The sequence below is a fragment of the Heterodontus francisci genome, chromosome X (assembly GCF_036365525.1).
Source record: "Heterodontus francisci isolate sHetFra1 chromosome X, sHetFra1.hap1, whole genome shotgun sequence".
Taxonomy (NCBI): Eukaryota; Metazoa; Chordata; class Chondrichthyes; order Heterodontiformes; family Heterodontidae; genus Heterodontus; species Heterodontus francisci.
In genome coordinates, this window is record NC_090421.1 from 17,165,261 (window position 1) to 17,185,367 (window position 20,107).

At 49.7% G+C, this 20,107-nt stretch overlaps 1 protein-coding gene across 2 annotated transcripts in view; it reads right to left on the minus strand.

Annotated features, from left to right (window-relative positions):
- Positions 1-7,883: 7,883 nt before the first annotated feature.
- The window catches only part of csad (cysteine sulfinic acid decarboxylase), a 68,982-nt gene continuing 56,758 nt past the window's right edge, over positions 7,884-20,107 (minus strand). For both annotated transcript variants that reach the window (XM_068024638.1, XM_068024639.1), the window contains 4 exons: positions 18,335-18,534; positions 15,722-15,773; positions 13,978-14,067; positions 7,884-8,258 (listed from right to left, as the gene is read on the minus strand). In XM_068024638.1, the coding sequence (XP_067880739.1) occupies positions 8,076-8,258; positions 13,978-14,067; positions 15,722-15,773; positions 18,335-18,534 (525 nt within the window). In that variant the 3' untranslated portion in view covers positions 7,884-8,075. The remainder of the gene's footprint in view (positions 8,259-13,977; positions 14,068-15,721; positions 15,774-18,334; positions 18,535-20,107) is intronic.

Below are 20,107 nucleotides of genomic sequence, written 5' to 3' on the forward strand. Positions count from 1 at the left end.
TCCTGAGTCTCCCGATCGAGGAGGGCGGTCAGTCGCTGGTGTGCGTCCGCACCCAGGCTGCGACTCTCCGCCTTCGGACCCTGCAGAGATACCTGTACGTCGAGCGTCCTCCCAGATGGTGTGCGCTGGCGACGTATTTTTTCCGCCAGTGTCACTGCCTTCAAGACGACACGCAGCTCCCGGTGGAGTCCGTTAGCCGCGCCTCTCTGAGGGAGTTGCCTGTCTTTTACCGGGATCTTTTCCGAGTCTGGAACATGGTCGCCTCCAGTCAGGGCGCTCCCCCGCCGGCGGAGGAGAGCGCCTCGGCTGTCCGGGCGGCTGACTCCGGGGACGGTCCGGCAGGCGGAGGAGTAGCCGAAACCCCCGGGACGCCCCTCACTGCGGGTGGCGAGGGGGCTCGGGAGTGCGGAGCGATCCCGGCCGAGCTGACCCCCGCTGGGCCGGAACTGCTCATCGGACCCAGGCCCCGAAACCCTCCTCGGGAGCCGGTCCCGCACGACCCGAGCCGCCTCTCGGGAATGCCCTCCGTGCCATTCCAATCGGCGCGGAGGGGTTTCCTGTACGGGCTGCTCCTGCACACTTTCCACTTCCCACTTCCTCGCCCTCGTCAGCCGGCCGGACACGCCCTGGCGGTCCGCGTTGCCAACTGGCGGCGAGGGGAAACCCCGATGGAGGTCTCTCTACGCGGGAGTCTTCCCCCTTTACATCGGGGACCTGGGGTGGAGGGTGCTGCACAGAGCAGTCCCGTGCAATAGGCTTTTAAGTAGGTTCACGGACTCCCAGGCCAGCTGTACTTTCTGGGGCCTGGACGAGTCAGTGTTCCACATTTATATGGAGTGTGCGAGGTTGCAGCCCCTATTTGTGTATCTGAAGGGGCTGCTCCTCAAATTCTGGCTGCACTTCAGTCCCACGCTCCTGATCTTTGGGCACCCGGTGCGGAGGGGCTTGGGCCGGGAGGAGGATCTCCTCGTCGGTCTGCTCCTGGGCCTGGCCAAGGTGGCAATTCACAGGTCCAGGTTGCGGGCCGTCGGGGGTTCCGTCCTCCCCGATTGCCTGCCCCTCTTCCGCGGTTACGTTCGCGCCCGGGTGTCCCTGGAAAAGGAGCATGCGGTGTCCGCCGGTACGCTTGAGGCCTTCCGCGACCGGTGGGCACCGCAGGGACTGGAGTGCATCGTCGACGCCGAGAATGGCATTTTAATTTGAGTTTTTTTGTTTATTTATCTGTTTTAATAAAGTTATTTTAAAACTGTAAATATGTACATAAAGGGGGCCTGAGGGATAAAGGCCCCCTCGATGTGAAAAATATAAAAGGGGCCTGGGGTATAAAGGTCACCTTGTGAAAAAACGGGGTTAGATACAGAGTAAAGCTCCCTCTAAAAAAAAAAAAAAAACTGGGGTTGGCTGTTCTCTGATTTGGGAGCCTGAGTGCATCAACGAGGTGCAGCTGAGAGTGCTGGTGGCAGTTGGAGGTTGCAGAGGTGGAGAGAGGAGCTACACTGAGCAAGGGAGAGCTTCTACAAACAAGCAGAGGAAAACTCCAACAACAATCACCTTTAAAAGAGAAGAAAGTGACATTCTTTTTTTGTTGGAAACAAGGCTTTGTCTGGAGGTGGGTGCTGAACACCAGTAATTTACTTTGGACTGTTGGGGGAGGAACAAGTGGCTGGAACAACAAGGGGTGGGGCTGCCAATTCAACAGGAATCTGTGCTGCTGCAAAAGCACACAGGAAAGCTCCCTCCCCACCCCAATTGCCAAGCCTGGGTCAGCTGAAGCTGCCCAGCTAAACAGACGGAAGGGGATAGATAGTGCCTGGGCAGCTTCAGCTGACCCAGGTGAAGACGACTCCCCCAACCAGAAGACCGGAAGACCAACTTCAAAGACTGTTTTAAGTGTACTGTGAGCACCACCTCCAGAAAGCAAGTCATCCCTTCCAGCCTGCCTTTGCCTCTCCTCTATTACCTCAGCCTCTCCACTAATCTGTTGTTTGTTTGTCTTTACTACACATTCAATATTTTCAGTTAAATCGCTGATATTTGGTGTGCAAGTCCACAATTTGGGGTGGGTTTAGCTCTTGGACCCATGGCAAGCCCTTCATCACCGGTGGCGGGGCCCTCTACTACCTACGCAGCTGCAGCTTCTGTGGCTGCCCACGTGGCCCCGTCACCCTTTAAATTATTGACATGCAGCCATGGGGTGAAGAGCTATCCCCACCCCAACATGTCTATTGAGGCCTGCGTTAAGGCAATGGCCGTGGTTGTCGGCCCCTCGGCCAGTGTTGCGGCCTCAAAGATGTATGGGAAGGCTGTGTTCTTTTTGAAGACCGAGCGGGCGGTGTCCCTGGCCCTGAGTAAAGGGCTCACTGTGGGGGGGACCTTCCTGCCAGTGGACCCTCTGGGGGCCACTGCGCATCGGATAATGTTGTCCAACGTCCCACCCTTCATTCCCAGTGAGCTCCTCCTCCCCCACCTGCACCATCTGGGGGAGGTGAGGTCGGGGATCACCCCAGTCCGGCTTGGTCTTCGGGAGCACAGCCTCCAACATGTCTACTCCTTCCGCCGCCAGTTATTTATGCAGCTGGCGCGGGAGGAGGACACGGAGGGCCAATTTAATGTGGAGTTCCAGGGGACGGCCTACCGCGTCTTTTGGACCTCGGACGGGGCGCGGTGCCACGTCTGCAAGGGGGTGGGGCATGTTCGGAAGAACTGCCCCAACCTCCCGGCCGCCAGCTCCACCTCGGCGGCCCAGAGTGGTTCCACAGCACCTCCTCCCACTCCCCCCGCACATCCAACAGACACCGCTCAGTCGGTTCCGGAGGCTGTGGTTTTCACAGCCTCTGGCGGGGAGGGGAGCGTCCGTCCGAGCGGAAGGAAGACGCGGGGAAAAAAGAAACATCGTGAGGCGCGTCCCCTGGACACTTTGACTCAACCCGAGCCTGAGCTCAGCCCAAAGCCCATTCCCATGGAATCCACCTGTCCCAGGGCTGGGCTCAGGCCCAGGGTGACTAAAAAAGGAAAAAAGGGTGCGGAGGCGGAGGCCTCTGATGACATGGAGGTCTCTGAGTCTCCGCGCCCAAGTGCGAAAAAGAGGAGAAGGCACCCCTCCACAGAAATAACACAGGGCCCTGAGGTGCAGGGCCCATCTGTTTCTGGTCCTCAGGTGCCCCCTACCGCCACCACCAAGGCTGCAAAGTCCGGGCAGGTGCTCCCTATTCCTCAGGATGGAGGGGAGGGGATGGCCCTGGTACGTGAGGCCCCTCCTGAAGGAGTAAGTGGGGCCCTGCTTGTGGTGGGGGAGCCTGGGGAAACCGCCCATTCCGCCACTGCTACTGGGTCGGGTGTCCTGAATGAAGGGGAGGGCGAGGCCCCAGAGGGTCGGGCCTCCCAGCCGGAGTCCACCACCAACCAGGAGACACCCGACCCAGTTATAACTGAGAATGCTGCCCCATCTGCTGGGCCTGTGGGTGCTGGCGGAGCGGGAGATGGCCTCCTCTCGCCGCCTCCAGTCTCGGCTCCGGCTGGTTTCCCGGAGTCCGGAACTTCTGTCTCCCCTGGACCAGTCATTGGCCTGGGGATGGAGGTGGAGGGGGGTCCTGAACCGCTGGTGCCTACAGGCTCCAGTTTCACAATAGAACCCAGAGAGGACTCCTCCGCCATCGATCCTGGGGGTGGGATCGTGACGGAGGCGGGACCAGCTGGCGCGGCCGGGACGTCCGCCCCACAGTGTGTGGTGGATGTGTCGGCCGCTGGCGGTGACGACCCGGAGGAGGATGGGGATTCGGTGCGAGGCACGGAGGATGATCTTGATTCCATCGCCAGTGAGGTGGTGGAGTCCCTCGTGCCTCCCACCGAATCTCCTCTCATCCCCACGGCGGAACTCCGGGATTTCCTCGCGGCTTGCAGAGGTTGCCGCAATAAAGTTCAGCTGGCCCTCGACCGTTGGTCGAATCTGGCGCTGATCATCCAGTCCGTCCGTGCCGCCCTTAAGATAGCGGGCAAGCGCGCGGACGTGAAACTGGTTGAGAGGCGCCGTTTTAATGTGTTCCTCAATGGGTTGCTGGGGGAGTGGAGGGCCAGGTGCACTTCCACTCCCTCCTCACAGTGAGCTGTTGGTGACGGGTTTTACGTACCTTTGACATGAAGATAACCATAGCCAGCCTCAACATCAACGGCAGCAGAGGGGCTCACCGCAGATTTCACAATCTCTCAGTCCTTAGGGAAGGGAGATACGCGGTGAGCTTTCTGCAGGAAACCCACACCGTTCCGGGAGACGAAGCCACCTGGCTCCTGGAGTGGCAGGGTGGGGTCTACATGAGTCACCTCACCCCTATTTCTAGTGGGGTGGCTATCTTGTTGGCCCCGACTTTTCAGCCGGAGATCTTGGGGGTCAAGGAGCTAGTGCCGGGCCGCTTGCTCCACCTCGCCGTTCGCCTGGGTAGCGTGCCGCTCCACTTTGTGAACGTGTACGCGCCCAGGCCCGGCGCTTTGCAAGCGCGCTTCTTTGAAGAAGTGTCCGCTCTCTTGAGCTCCATCGATAGCGGCGAGTGCATCATCCTCGGGGGGGATTTTAACTGCACCCTCGAGGTGGGGGATCGCTCCGGTCCCCAGCGCGGCCAAGCGTCGGTGGAGAAGTTGAGGGGACTGATCAGCTCCCTTAACTTGGTGGACGTCTGGCGGAATCTCCATCCCGACTCCAGCGCCTTCACGTGGAGGTCTGGAGGAGGGGGGTCGCGAATCGACCGCCTCTACATTTCGCAGGCGTACGTCTCCCGCGTCTCGGTAGCCTCCATGCGGCTGGTGCCGTGCTCGGACCACCGCCTGGTGTGGGCGGAGTTCACTCCGCTCCGCACGCGGGCGGGGTCCGCGTACTGGCACTTTAACAACCGGCTGCTGGAGGACGTGCGATTTCGGGACTCGTTCTGTCGATTCTGGGCCGACTGGAGAAGGAAGCAGGGGGGCTTCCCCTCCTTGAGGCTATGGTGGGATGTGGGCAAGACTCACATCCGCGTCTTCTGTCAGGAGTACGCGAAGGGGTCGACCAAGAGGCGGGAAGCCGAGGTCGGGCGCCTTGAGAGGGAGGTGCTCGACTTGGAATCCCGCCTCGGTCATGCCGTCGCGGACCCGGCCCTGTGGCAGGCGTACAAAGAGAAGAAGGGCGCGCTGAGGAACCTGCAGCTCATAGGGTCCCGAGGCGCGTACATGAGGTTGCGGATCCAGATCCTGGAAGATTTGGACCGCGCCTCACCCTTCTTCTACTCGCTGGAAAAATGGCGGGGGGTCCGTAAGCAGCTCGTCGAGCTGCTGGCCGACGACGGATCCGGAGGGAATGGGCCTCCTGGTCCGGACGTATTAGTGCGTTGTTCTCTCCGGATCCGTCCAGCGAGGATGCGCGCAGAGTTTTGTGGGAGGACCTGCCGCAGGTCAGCCCGGAGGGCGCCGAAGGATTGGAGGCTCCGCTCACGTTGGCGGAGCTGACTGGCGCCCTCCACCAGCTCTCGAGGGGCAAATCCCCAGGGCTGGATGGGTTGACTGTGGAGTTCCTCAGGGCGTTCTGGGACGTCCTGGGGGACGATTACGCGCGGGTCCTGGGGGAAAGCCTGGCGACCGGGGAGATGCCCTTCTCGTGGCGCAGGGCGGTCATCGTCCTGCTGCCGAAGAGGGGCGATCTCCGCCTGCTTAAAAACTGGCGTCCGGTCTCCCTCCTCAGCACGGATTATAAGATCTTTGCCCGGGCTATGTCTACCCGCCTGGGCTCCATGCTGGCCCACATGATCCACCCCGACCAGTCCTACACGGTCCCGGGCCGGTCCATCCAGGACAACATCCACCTGGTCCGGGACCTGATCCATCTTTCCCAGAGGACTGGTCAGTCGGTCGCCTTTCTCTCCCTCGATCAGGAGAAGGCGTTCGACAGGGTGGATCACGATTACCTTTTCGGGACTCTGCGCGCTTTCCAAAAAACAAAACAGACTTTCCTGCTGGTGGACCCTCTGGGGGCCACTGCGCAGCAGATAGTGTCCAACATCCCACCCTTCATTCCCAGTGAGCTCCTCCTCCCCCACCTGCACCATCTGGGGCAGGTGAGGTCAGGGATCACCCCAGTCCAGCTTGGTTTTCAGGAGCACAGCCTCCAACATGTCTACTCCTTCCGCCGGTTATTCATGCAGCTGGCGCAGGAGGATGACGACTCGGAGGGCCAATTTAATGTGGAGTTCCAGGGGACAGCCTACCGCATCTTTTGGACCTCTGACAGGGTGCGGTGCCATGTCTGCAAGGGGGTGGGGCATGTTCGTAAGAACTGTCCCAACCTCCCGGCCACCAGCTCCACCTCAGCAGCCCAGGGTGGTTCCACAGCACCTCCTCCCACACATCCAACAGACACCACTCAGCCAGTTCTGGAGGCTGCGGCTGGGGAAAGAGGAAACACTGGGTTTCTGTCACAGTCCTGAATCTCCAGATTGAGGAGGGCAGCCAGTCATTGGTGTGTCTGCACCCAGGCTGTGACTCTCCACCTTCGAACTCTGCAGAGATACCTGTATGTCGAGCGTCCTTCCAAGAGGTGCGCTGGCAATGTATTTTTTCCTGCCGGGGCATTGCCTTCAAGACAACACAGCTCTTGGCAGAGAATGTTAGCTGCGCCTCAGAGTTGCTAGTCTTTTATTGGGATCGATTCAGAGTCTGGAACATGGTCACCTCCAGTCAGGGCACTCCCCTGCCGGTCGAGAGCACCTCGGCTGTCCAGGCAGTCAGCTCGGGGGACGGACTGATGGGCGGAGAAATAGCAGAAGCCTATGGGACACCCCTCACTGGAGGAGGCGAGGGGGCTCAGGAACACTATGCACTCCCAGCTGAGCTGAGCCCTGCTCGGCTGGAATGGCTCATTGGACCCAGGCCCCGAAACCCTCCTCGGGAACCAGTTTCTCACTCCCAGAGCTGCCCCTCGGAAACTCCCTCTGCCACATTCCAAATGGCAGAGGTTTCCTGTATGGGCTGCTCCTGCATACCGTCCACTTCCCTCATCAGCTGGCCGGACACACCCTGGCAGCCAGTGTTGCCATCTGGCAGCAAGAAACAACCTCAGTGGAGATCTCTATGCAGGAGTCCTTCCCCTTTACATCAGGGACCTGGGGTGGAGGGTGCTGCACAGGGCAGTCCCATGCAATAAACTTAAGCAGGTTCAGACTCACAGGCTGCCTGGACAAGTCAGTGTTCCATGTACATATGGAGCGAGCGAGGTTGCAGCCTCAGTATTTGAAGGGGCTGCTCCTCAAGTTTTGGTTGCACTTCAGCCCCACACTCTTGATCTTTGAGCACCTGGTGCAGGGGCCAAAAGGAGGATCTGTCTGCTCCTGAGCCTGGCCAAGGTGGCAATTCACAGGTCCAGGCTGCAGCTGTCAGGGTGTCCGTCCTCTGATTGCATGCCGCTCTTCCGAGGTTACGTTCGTGCCCGGGTGTCCCTGGAGAAGGAGCATGCAGTGTCTGCTGGCACACTTGGTCTTCTGCGACCAGTGGGCACCACAGGGACTGGAGTGCATCAACGTAGATGATGCTTATGTCTGTTTAAGTTATTTTTAAAATGTATATTGAAGGGGCCTGGGGTATAAAGGTCACCTTAAAAAAGGGTTAGATACAGAGTAAAGCTCCTAGAAAAAAAGTTTGATCGAGTAAGCTTGCTCTAATTTGTTTTAACAATGTAACAATGATCAGCTAAAACTGCAGACGAGTTTGCTTCACTGTACAAATGTGACACTTCCATTTACAAGTACCAGCCAATGGCATCTTGATGTGGCACAGAACTGTGTCCCACTAAAGGGGCAGTTTCTAGCCAAATAAGTATGGAAACAGTTAACATGCTACCCTTACAACCAGCAGAAAAAGGGTGGTGTCTAAATCTTTATTTTTTTTTTTGTGAAAATCTTAAATGTAATATGTTGCCACAAGTTGAATTGTTTAAACAAGCATTCCCAAAATGAACATGATGCAGGGAAGGGGATTGAGAGGTTACCCAAGCTCAATCTGTGTCTGTGGACTCGATCACCAATAGACAGATACAGCACAGAGACATGGTAACTAGCACATTACTGTGGCTGGAAATCACTTCCCAGACGCTCAATTTCATCCAGAAAAAAATCCACGTCCTCCCAGCTGACCTGTGGACTGATCAGGACCTGTCGGAAGAAGTTCACTTTGGTTCCATGTTGCTGGTAACCAACCATCATGCTGCCTCGCTTCATCATTCGCTCTTTGATAAATGGAGCCACCTGAACAAAAAATGGCCAACAGTAAACAAGGAATGGATAGGTACAACCACCTTCACCTTCCCCCTGCTTCCACCCAAAAAGGTGGGAATATTTCAAGCTCAGTCAACAAGACATCCTGCACTCAATTACTGGTTAAACAAACTACCTTCAAATTCTGACCAGTTCAAAAGAAAACCCTGGAACAGCCAGTCATGTGACCAGCTGGTCTAACCAGTCCTGGCCCATGTGGATTGTATCCTTAGCAGGCCCTGGAATGCACTTCCTCACCTTTGATGTCTGTTAGTAAGTAAATGTTTTTTCCAGCCACATCTGATCTGTTTAACAAGTCATTTCCTCACTCCAAGCTAAAAATCAATGTTCATGACAAAATTGATGTGTCTCATTCTTGGCAGGTGGGGGCCTAGCATGACATTTTAAATCTAGATGCAAAGATAAATGGAAAGTGCATGGGGTAGGGAGGGAAAGAGATAGGAAAGGTTCTCATTTTACTTCAGTTGAAGGCAAACTAAACTCCCAGTCCAACTTCAATAGTCAGCCTGTTTAGGCCTAGCACTGAGGTCAGACAGATCAACCATCTGTCTGTACAAGAGTAAACAACTTGAGCAACTGCATGCATGCGTCTTCCTCACACTAAAGCAATTTTTTTTTAAAATAAAGTGTTTCTCCATACTGGAGAGATCAGTTTCCTGGGATAGTGAGCAACAGACTGATCAACTCTTTCAATAACCAGCTGTCGTCTCCTCATTGCTTGGCCTGACTTACTACCCCTCAATCTGTTTCCCCAACTCTGGCCTTTTGTGCATCCTCCACCCTTAGTAAAAAAAATGATTGTCAAAACAGAGCACAAAAGTAAAAGAATTAACCCACTGTTACAGTCCCAGAGTATGGCAGGACAGTGACACTATGAAGTTAAAGCAAGGAACACAAGAATTTTTTATATACAGGCTCAATAATCAAAAAAGGAGGATGTGATAGGAACAGGACCATTAAGGGATACAGAATACTACAACAGTAGATAGAAATATTAATTATTTCACTTGTGTTTACCAGGAGATAAAACAGATAGACATGACACTGGAATGATATGAGCAATGAGATAAGTGCATTTAAAAAAGGGGTGTGTTGAATAGATCAAACTCAAGATAATGCCCCTGGTCCAGATGGATTGTATCAGTGTATTTTAAAAGAATCTAGGGAGAGATATCAGCCATTACTACAGATAATAATTTAATAGACAATGGTGTAGTGCCAGAGGACTGGCAGATAGCTAACGTAATTCCTATATTTAAAAAGGGGAACTGAACATGCCCAGGGAATTATAGACCAGTTTAACATTGTTGTTAGGAAAAATGGAATCCTACAAAGACAGAACTGAACATCTAGAAACAAATTATCAGCAAGGATTTCAACAAAGGGAAAAGCTTGCTTGACCAACCTGATTTGAATTTGAGGAGTAACAGATTAGATAATGGTAATGCAGTGGACACAATTTATCTGGATTTTCAAAACGCCTAAAATAAGATGCCCTGTAATTGATGAATGAAGGCAGAGAATAGGGACAGTCAGGGGCAAGTGGCAGAATGGATTGCTAACTCACTTCAAATCAGAAAGCAGAGTGTGGAAGGAGGTGGGAAGCAGTGTTCCACAAGGATCAATGCTGTGACTGCTGCTGTTCACAATTTACATTAATGATTGGACTTTGAAATCAGTAACAAATTTCTAAATTTGCAGATGATACCAAATTGTGGGGGTAGTCAATACTGAGGACTGCAACAGATTACAGGAGGACATGAATAAACTTGAATAGGGATATACAAGTTGAGCAGATAAATGGGAGGTGGTACATTTTGGTAGGAAGAATAAAGGAGGTCACTTATTACTTGGAAGGTGCAAGTCCAGGTGGGGTACGGGAACAAAAGGCATGAGTACAACCACACCAGTTACTAAAAAAGTTATGGCACAGGTTCACAAGACCATTTAAAAAAGGCAAACCAAGCCCTAGACTTTATTTCTATAGGGATAGAATTGAAAAGTAGGAAAGTTATGCTGAGCCTGTATCGAACCTTGATTAGACAAGAGTACTGTGTGCAGTTCTGGTTGCCATATTAAAAAAGGGATATGGAGACACGAGAGAGAGTGTGTGTAGAGATGATTTAGAAGAAAGATACCAGAAATGCATTGGTATACATTAGGATATGATTGACAGGCTGGGTCACTTCTTTTGTTAAAAAGGCCAAGGGGTGACTTAATAGAGGCCTTTAAAATTCTGAAAGGTTTTGGTAGAGTGGATACAGAGAGAATGATTCCATTTGTGGGGAAAAGCATGACTAGAGGCCATCGATATAAGATAGTCACCAAGAAATCCAATAAGGAATTAAGAAACTTTACCCAAAAAGAATGGCAAGAATATGGTTGAAGTGAATAGTATAGATGTATTTAAGGGGAGACCAGGCAAGCATGAGGGAGTAGGGAATATAGCTTTAGACCAGGAAAGATGGGAGGATGCTCTAGTGTAGTGTAAACCTCAGCATGGACTTGTTGGACCAAATGGCTGGTTGCTGTGCCATGTAACCCACTGTACCACCCAGTCCCAGAGCATGCAAAGATAGGAAGACAAGAACACTAGGTCACTCAACCCTTCACACAGGAGATGCAACACTTCCCCTTTTTACCACCTTCCAGAGCCCCAAACACTTCTCCCAGGTGAAACAGCAATTTACTTGTATTTCTTTCAATTTAGTATATTGTATTTGCTGCTCACAATGTGGTCTCCTCTACATTAGAGGATGAACAGACTGGGTGACCACTTTATGGAACACTGTTCAGTCCACAAGTGAGACAGCTTCCTGTCCTGTGTCATTTCAATTCTCCATCTTGCTCCCAGTCTGACCTCTGCCTCCTGCACTGTTCCAATGAAACTCAATGCCAGCTCAAGGAACAGCAGCTCATCTTTCAACTGGGCACTTTACAGCCTTCCGGACTCAGTTTAATAATTTTTATCTCAACCGCTACCCACATTTTTTTTGCCCCTTTTTCCAGTGTTTTTTTGCTGGCTCCGCACCATCCTTGTTTCTTAATCCCTTTACTGTGTTCAGACAGCTACTATTCAGCTATCTACACCCCAGACACATTTCTTCACTTGGCTTTGTACCATGAAACCTTGCCATTTAATCTCTCCTGCCCTCCACCTCATCACAGGCCTTCCCCTTTTGTTGTTTCTCCTTTCACTTGCTCAAAACCTATTACCATCTCTAATCTTTCCCACTTCTGATGAAAGGGTCACAACCTAAAACAAAGTTTCTCTCTACAGGTGCTGCCAGATCTGCAGGGTATTTCCAGCATCTTCTGTTCTGGGTCACTCAGCCCCTCAAGTCTGATCTGCCAGTCAAATGAGTTCCTGGCTGATTTGCATCTTAACTCCACATCCCTTAATACTCTCAGATAGCAAAAATTCTCAGGTTGAAAACTAATTGAGCCAGCATCTACTGTTTGAGAGAGAATTCCACACATCTGCCACCCTTTGTGTGAAGCAATGTTTAACATCTCTCCTGAATGGCCTGACTGATAACCCTCTTTCCCCATCCCCACCCCCAATTAGCGGGGAAAAAGTTTACCCCATCAATTACCATCAAAATTTTAACCAAATCACCCCTTTACCTCCTATATTCCAGGGAATACAAGCCTAGTTTACGTAATCTGTGATTCAACCTTTGCAGCCATATAGAGTCAGTTATACAGCACAGAAACAGGCCCTTCAGCCCATGTCTGTGCTGGTCATCAAGCACCTATCTATTCTAATCCCATTTTCCAGCACTTTGCCCGTAGCCTTGTATGCTATGGAGTTTCAAGTGTTCATCTAAATACAGCTTAAATGTTGAGGGTTCCTGCCTCTACCACCTCTTAAGGCAGTGCGTTCCAGATTCCAACCACCCTCTGGGGGAATTTTATTTCCTCAAATACTCTCTAAACCTCCTGCCCCTTACCTTAAATCTATGCCCCCTGGTTATTGACCCCTCCGCTAAGGGAAAAAGTTTCTTCCCATCTACACCCAATTTTTGTATACTTCAATCAGATCCTTCCCCCTCCCTTCTCTGCTCGAAGGAAAACAACCCTAGCCTTTTCAGTCTCCCTTCATAGCTGAAATGCTCCAGCCCAGGCAACATCCTGGTGAATCTCCTCTGCACCCTCTCCAGTGCAATCACATCCTTCCTATAGGATGGTGCCCAGAACTGTACACAGTACTCCAGCTGTGATGTTTCTAGCATTTTATACAGTTCCTTCTAAACCCCTCTCCTCCCCCACCCCACACTCATTCTATGAATTGGCTAATAAAGCCCTGGTAACATTCTGGTGAATCTGCAGTGCACTCCTTCCAAGGACATTATATCCCAAGCTGTGGTGTCCTGAATGGTACCCAGTACTCCAGGTATGGTTTAACCAGGGCTTTGTATAACTGTAGCAAAAATGCCTCCCCTTGTAAGAAATGGCTGTCCAATGACCTTATAAAATTAAGATCTTAATTGAATATTTCAGAAATAACCCATTCGCCTTTAAGCAGTCCAACAGAGCTGCCACAATAGCAATCAGAATAGATTTACACCATCAGGGAGCTGGTTACCTAACCAAGGACACAGCATAGAAGCTGGCCTTTGCGTAGGCAATGCTAGGCTTGGTAAGGTGGAACCTCATGCCCCTTTAACTAAACAATTATCTGGATGAAATTAGCCAGCTATCCCAAGACATAAGCAGAGGGGTGACCATATGGACCAGGGCTGGAGTGGGAGGGGTATACTTTGGGTACTTGTCCCTTGAGAATTCAACAGTTGAATGGGAAGATTAATTCAATGAGTGATGGCACAAGATACCCACCACCTCCTACTCTCGAGAATATTTAACCAGGCAGTCAAGTAGGAAATTTAAAAAATCAGGCAAAGGGAAGAGACTCAAAGTTGCCATCTTCAGCTCATGATCAGCCTAAAGGCATGGACGAGATTGTCATGGCAGGCAAAGACCAGGCTATTCTAGGACTGGTGAACCTTCTCACCTGTAATGGGTCACATGGCTACAATATCTATTGTTATATTTGAACTGGTCAGTTCTCAACCACTACACCTTGAAACTAAACTGCTTGTGACTCAACTCGAGTCATCCATTACCCCATATCAAATCTTACACCCTTTATATTTGAGCCCTCTAACAAAGACAGACATTTTAAATTAGCTGGTTGGATTATTTGTTGCACCCGACTACATTTTAGGTGATCTGTATACATGGAATCCTAAATCTCTCTGGACCTCCACTGTCCAATTTTTCAGTAAGAAATACTGATCCATCTTTTTTGGTCCAAAATGACTGACCTCACTTAGCTGCATTGAAATCCATCTGTCATTAATTTCCCCCCACACCTTATCTAACATCTTAGTAATTTTATGCTTCCGTGACATCTGCAAACCTCTCTATTGCATTATCCAAGTCATTAGTAAGTAGTGAATAGTTGAGGCCCCAGCACAGACCCTTGTGGGAACATACCAGGAGTGGTATGATCACTGAATTCAGTCATTCCATGCAATTTCTAGTAAGAAAAACACAGAGACCTCTCCTCTTACTTTTTGATGTCCATACCAAAATGATTCCATTATACACACCAGAGTAAAATTTGCTCGGAGCAGAGGGGTAGATTACAATTAGCTGCAAAAGACAATTCTCAGCATACCCTTACCTTTCCTAAGCTTTGCCAGAAGTCAGGTGTCTGCTCTTTCCCTCGCAGGCTGGGTGGGATGTACCAGAAGCAGACATTGACACACTGAGGCTGCAAGAGAAAGAAGTCTTTACTCATTAAAGATTCTAGCTTTCCTCCCTCAAATTGTCACTAAAATCAGATGTTTCAAAAAAAGTTGACTGCACAAAGACAAGCCTGAATGGAAGCTAGTGCCATGTAAAAACAAGCAGTTACACTGAAAGTGCAAAGGGACAGGGGTTTGAAGAAGTGGAAGCTGTAAAAGATTCAGAGGAGAGTGTTAACACTGAGCCAAGACCAACACAAGGCTAAAGTAGAGTCAGTTATACAGCACAGAAAACAGGCCCATCGTGTCTGTGCCGGCCATCAAGCACCAATCGATTCTAATCCCATTTTCCAGCACTTGGCCCGTAGCCTTGTATGCTATGGCATTTCAAGTGCTCACCTAAATACTTCTTAAATGTTGAGGGTTCCTGCCTCTACCACTTCAGGCAGTGCGTTCCAGATTCCAACCACCCTCTGGGTGAAAAAAGGTTTGCTCAAATCCCCTCTAAACTTCCTGCACCTTGTCTTAAACCTATGCCCCCTGGTTATTGACCCCTCCGCTAAGGGAAAAGACTCTTCCTATCTACACCTCAATTTTTGTATACCTCAATCAGATCCTTCCTTCCCCCCACACCCCTCAGCCTTCTCTGCTCTAAGAAAAACAACCCTAGCCTTTTCAGTCTCTCTGCATGGCTGAAATGCTCCAGCCCAGGCAACATCCTGGTGAATCTCCTCTGCACCCTCTCCAGTGCAATCACATCCTTCCTATAGTGTGGTGACCAGAACTGTACACAGTACTCCAGCTGTGGCCTAACCAGCATTTTATACAGCTCCATCATAACCTCCCTGCTCTTATATTCTATCCCTCGACTAATAAAGGCAAGTATCCCATATGCCTTCCTAACCACCTTATCTACCTGTACTGCTGCCTTCAGTGATCTATGGACAAGTACACCAAGGTCCCTCTGACCTTCTGTACTTCCTAGGGTCCTACCATCCATTATATATCCCTTGCCTTGTTCGTCCTCCCAAAATGCATCACCTCACACTTCAGGATTAAATTCCATTTGCCACTGCTCTGCCCATCTTACCAGCCCATCTATATCATCCTGTAATCCAAGGCTTTCCTCTTCACTATTTACAACACCAATTTGTGTCATCTGCAAACTTACTGATTATACCTCCAGGTGGAGGGGAATTTGTGGTAGGGGCGAAGAGATAAAGACTTTGGTTGAGGAAACTACAGCTCATTCATCATTCAATGTCAGACAAGCAGTCCGACAGCACAGACAATGGAGGGATCATGCTGGGCATCAATATACACATGGAAGTTGACCCCCATGTCAGCAGATGTTATAAAGCAGCATCTGAGTCTTCAAAAAGACCAACCAGATTCACCATCTCTAAATACTACTGCAGTGGTCACTCCCACAGCAACCCCAACAATTAAAGCTGCCTTTCTCATCTTTGCTCCCCTCAGCATTGAACCATGGGGCTACTCCCCACTGAGCTCGCTCCCTCCCCTCATTCCTCCCTCTCCACCAAAATTCAACTCGGGAATTCCCCTTTCACCACCTGCAGCAGTAACAGGAGATCAAGGGCCTATAGACAGTGTTACTGAGGAGAGATGTGGAGCTTTGGAGTGTTGGAGGGAGCAGGTTTGAAGTGTTTGTCATTTTACCTCCATCAGTAACCGAAAACCTTCTCTTTCCTTCATCTCATTGACCAAATACCTGGGAAAAATAAACCCACAAACAGTATTAATGCAGAGATATGGAATCACTTCTGCCAGCCAGCAAGTAAAACTGTCTGTATAATGAGGGAGGGAAGAAACAAAAGCTCTATGTGGTGGCGGGAATTTTGGGGTGGGGGGGAAAAGGAGGAGTACAGCCTTCTCAGTTAACACCCATATATGGCAATGTGTATGGAACCAGGCATCATGGATACAACAGTGGTTAGGTTACTGGACTCATAATCCAGGGGCCTGGGTTACATAGAAACAGAAAATAGGAGTAGGCCATTCAGCCCTTCAAGCCTGCTCCGCCATTACGATCATGGCTGATCATCCAACTCTGTAACCTGTTCCTACTTCTCACCCCTCCCCGCCCATATCCTTTGATCCCTTTTGCCCCAAGAGCTGTATCTAATGGCCTAGAGGAGTGTTCAAATGGCATGGTGAATTTGAGAATTAAATTTAAAAAAGCTAGCACCAGTAATGGTGACAATGAAACTGTTCAAATAATGTAAAAACCCAACTGGTTCATTAATGTCCTTTATGGCAGGTTGACCCTTCACTATTCATCAAGCCAAGTGACTAACCCTTAATCAGTGACTAGTATGCCAGCAGCAGCACCAGGCATACTTGAAAATGATACACCAACCTGGTGAAGCTACAACACAGGCCTACACACATGAACAGCAGAAACAGTATGCTATGGAGCACAGCAAGCAAATCAGAACCAGCTGAGCAGATTAAAGCACTGCAGTTTTTAAAAAAAATGTAAATTCATTCATGGGATGTAGGTGTCACTGGCTCGGCCAGCATTTATTGCCCATCCCTAATTTCCCTGGAGGTGGTGAGCTGCCTTCTTGAACCTCTGCAGTCAGTGTGGCATAGGTACACCGAGTGCTGTAAGGGAGGGAGTTCCAAGGTTTTGACCTAGTGACAGTGAAGGAACAGCAATATAGTTCCAAGTCAGGATGGTGTGCAACTTGGAGGGGACCTTGCAGGTGGTGTTCCCATGCATTTGCTGCTCTTGTCCTTCTAGGTGGTAGAGGTCACAGGTTTGGAAGGTGCTGTCTAAGGAGCCTTGGTGTGTTGCTGCAGTGCATCTTGTAGATGGTAGACACTGCTGTCACTGTGCACCAGTGGTGGAGGGAGTGAATGTTTGTAGATGGGGTGCAAATCAAGCGGGCTGCTTTGTTCTGGATGATGTCGAGCTTCTAGTGTTGTTGGAGCTGCACCCATCCAGGCAAGTGGAGAGTATTTGATCACACTCCTGACTTGTGGCTTTTAGATGGTGGACAGACTTTGGGGAGTCAGGAGTGTTACTCCCTGCAGAATACCCAGCCTCTGACCTGCTTTTGTAGCCACATTTATGCTGCTGGTCTAGTTCTGTTTCAGGTCAACGGTGACCCCCAGGATATTGATAGTGGGGCATCCAGCAATGGTAGTGCCATTGAATGTCAAGGGGTGATGGTTAGATTCACTCCTGTTGGAGTGAGTCATTGTCTGGCACTTAAGTGGCAAGTAACATTCGTGCCACACATCAGCCCAAGCCTGGAATTGTCCAGGTCTTGCTGCATATGGACATGGGCTGCTTCGGTATCAGAGTTGTTGCAAATGGAACTGAACATTGTACAATCACTTCTGACCTTATGATGGAGGGCAAGGTCATCGATGAAGCAGCCAACCAGCAGAGTACCCCCCCACAATTCCTATTGGAAGCAGATCTGCCCTTTTGTCAGCTTAAGAGTTTTCCACCTATTAGTATTCATAGCTAATAGCTCATTCTCAATGTGAAGGTTTTCACAACACATGGAATATCCAATTTGCACCCACTATCTTGTCCTGTTAACAGGTTTCAACATGGGTGTGTGTTAGGGTGCATCAAATCAAAACTTAATGACAACTTGCAGTTACATAGAAATATAGAATCAGACATTTACAGCATTAGGTGGCCATTCGGCCCACAGTGTCTGTACCAGCTGAAAGCTATCCAGCCTGATCCCATCTTCCAGCTCTTTATCTTTAGGTTACAGCACCTCACGTGCATATCCAAGTATTTATGAATGTTGAGGGCTTCTGTCTCCACCACCTTTTCAGGCAGCAAGTCCCAGACCCCCACCTTTTATGTAACATCACAGAAGAGTTACCGAACTAAATTTGACACCAAGCCATGGGATAAAAGTTAAGAAAGGTCACAGACCTGAAACATTAACTCTGCTGCTCTCTACAGATGCTGCCAGACCTCCAGCACTTGGTCATCATTCCTGTATGGAATGAAAACCAAAAGCTTGGTTAAAGAGGTAGGTTTTAAAGGAGCATCTTAAAAAAGGAGAATGGTAGAGGGGTTTAGGGAAGGTATTCCAGAGCTTCAGCCAGAGGCAGCTGAAGGAATAGCCACCAGTGTTAGTGATTAAAACTGGGGATGTTCAAAAGGCCAGAATTAGATGAATGCAAAGGTTGGAGGGGTGAGGCCATGGAGGGATTTGAAAACCAAGATGAGAGTTTTTGTTTTAATTAGTCGAGTCTGGAGGTCTAAATGGGCAAGGTCACAGCCCCAACATCTACCTGGTGCAGGCAAAGGCACGGTTAATCCTTTCCTCCAGCCCTCGAGTACCGACAGCTTTCCACATTAGCCATAGTTTGAGGCAGTCCACCTTTCGACCACACTGTAAGGACTGGTCACCAGTATCGTAACAGACATTGTAGAACTTGTCAGGCTGGAAGAGGTAGCTGGCACTGGCCGAGTGACATTTCTTCAGGAGGTCCTGGGAAAGAGAAACAGAATCCACAAAGGTTGGGCAACAAACAGTACAGCCCCACAGGGCCCCTTACAGAGTGGGGTCTTGTGGAAGTAGAAATATTACAAACCAATTCATTAGCTGGTTAAAAGCAAAATACTGCAGATGCTGGAAATCAAATAAAAACAAGAAATGCTGGAACCACTCAGCAGGTCTGGCAGCATCTGTGAAAAGAGAAGCAGAGTTAACGTTTCAGATCTGTGACCCTTCTTCGGAACTAGCAAATATTAGAAATGTCAAAGGTTATAAGCAAGTGAGGTGGGGGTGGGGCAAGAGATAACAAAGGAGAAGGTGTAGATAGGACAAGGCCACATAGCTGACCAAAAGGTCATGGAGCAAAGGCAAACAATGTTAATGGTGTGTTGAAAGACAAAAGCATTAGTACAGACAGGGTGTTAACAGACTGAAGGTTGAACAGCAGCAAGTACAAACATGAAAAAAAGTGGGTAAGCAAACTGAACTATGAAATGAAACAGAAAAAAAAAGTTGTAAAAAAAAAAAACTATGAAAATAAAATGGGGGCCCAGTCATGCTCTGAAATTATTGAACTCAATGTTCAGTCTGGCAGGCTGTAGTGTGCCTAATCGGTAAGTGAGATGCTGTTCGTCGAGCTTGCGTTGATGTTTACTGGAACACTGCAGCAATCCCAGGATAGAGATGAGTGTATGAGAGCAAGGGGTTGGGGGCGGGGGTGGAAAGTGTTGAAATGGCAAGCAACTGGAAGCTCAGGGTCCCGTTAGCTAGTTAATTGACTGAAGGAGCTGAAAACTTCAGTAAACAGAAGCTGAGCCCGATACTACCTGCTGGCCCTGCTCCTACATGGAGAATCATTGGGGAATGTTTAAGCCATCTCATCCAGAGTGTCCAACGTTCAACTTCAGCTCAGTCTGATTCACCTCAGCCAGCTGTACATGGACATGTGAAATAATGTAGGGCCATTTAAAAGCTACATCAAATGCAATTACAGATGGTACAGGACAGTCGGTATGAGAAATAGAAAATCACAAGTGGGAGGGAGGGCGGGCTTTGGAGAAACTGGGTACACCATAATAGTGTAGAGGAAGCTTTCCTCTGTAATCCATGCAGTACCTGGTGCATAATATGGCAGCACAGCAGGTTTTGAATACCATTTGCCTTTTCTGGGGTCTCAGTTTAGGCTGACACTGTATTGCAGTAAGTCACAATGGGATTTCTAGCCTTTAACCTAAAGAAATCTAACCTGGCCAGAATGAATGCTCATTTAGCCTAACAGGCCCCATATGGTCAGGTTTTGATACACATTCAAAAAAAAGTGAGGAAAAAAAAAAAAAAAGAGACCCCCAATAGATTAGTGAATGACTTACATTTATATAGCACCTTTCATGACCACAGGACACCAAAATGCTTCACAGCCAATGATGTACTTTTTAAAGCATCACTGTTTAATGTAGGAAACACAGCAACCAATTTGCACACAGCAAGCTCCCACAAAACAGCAATGTGATAACCAAATAATCTAGAGTTTGTTGGTGCCCTCCCTGCTCAAAATGGCCTGCCAGAG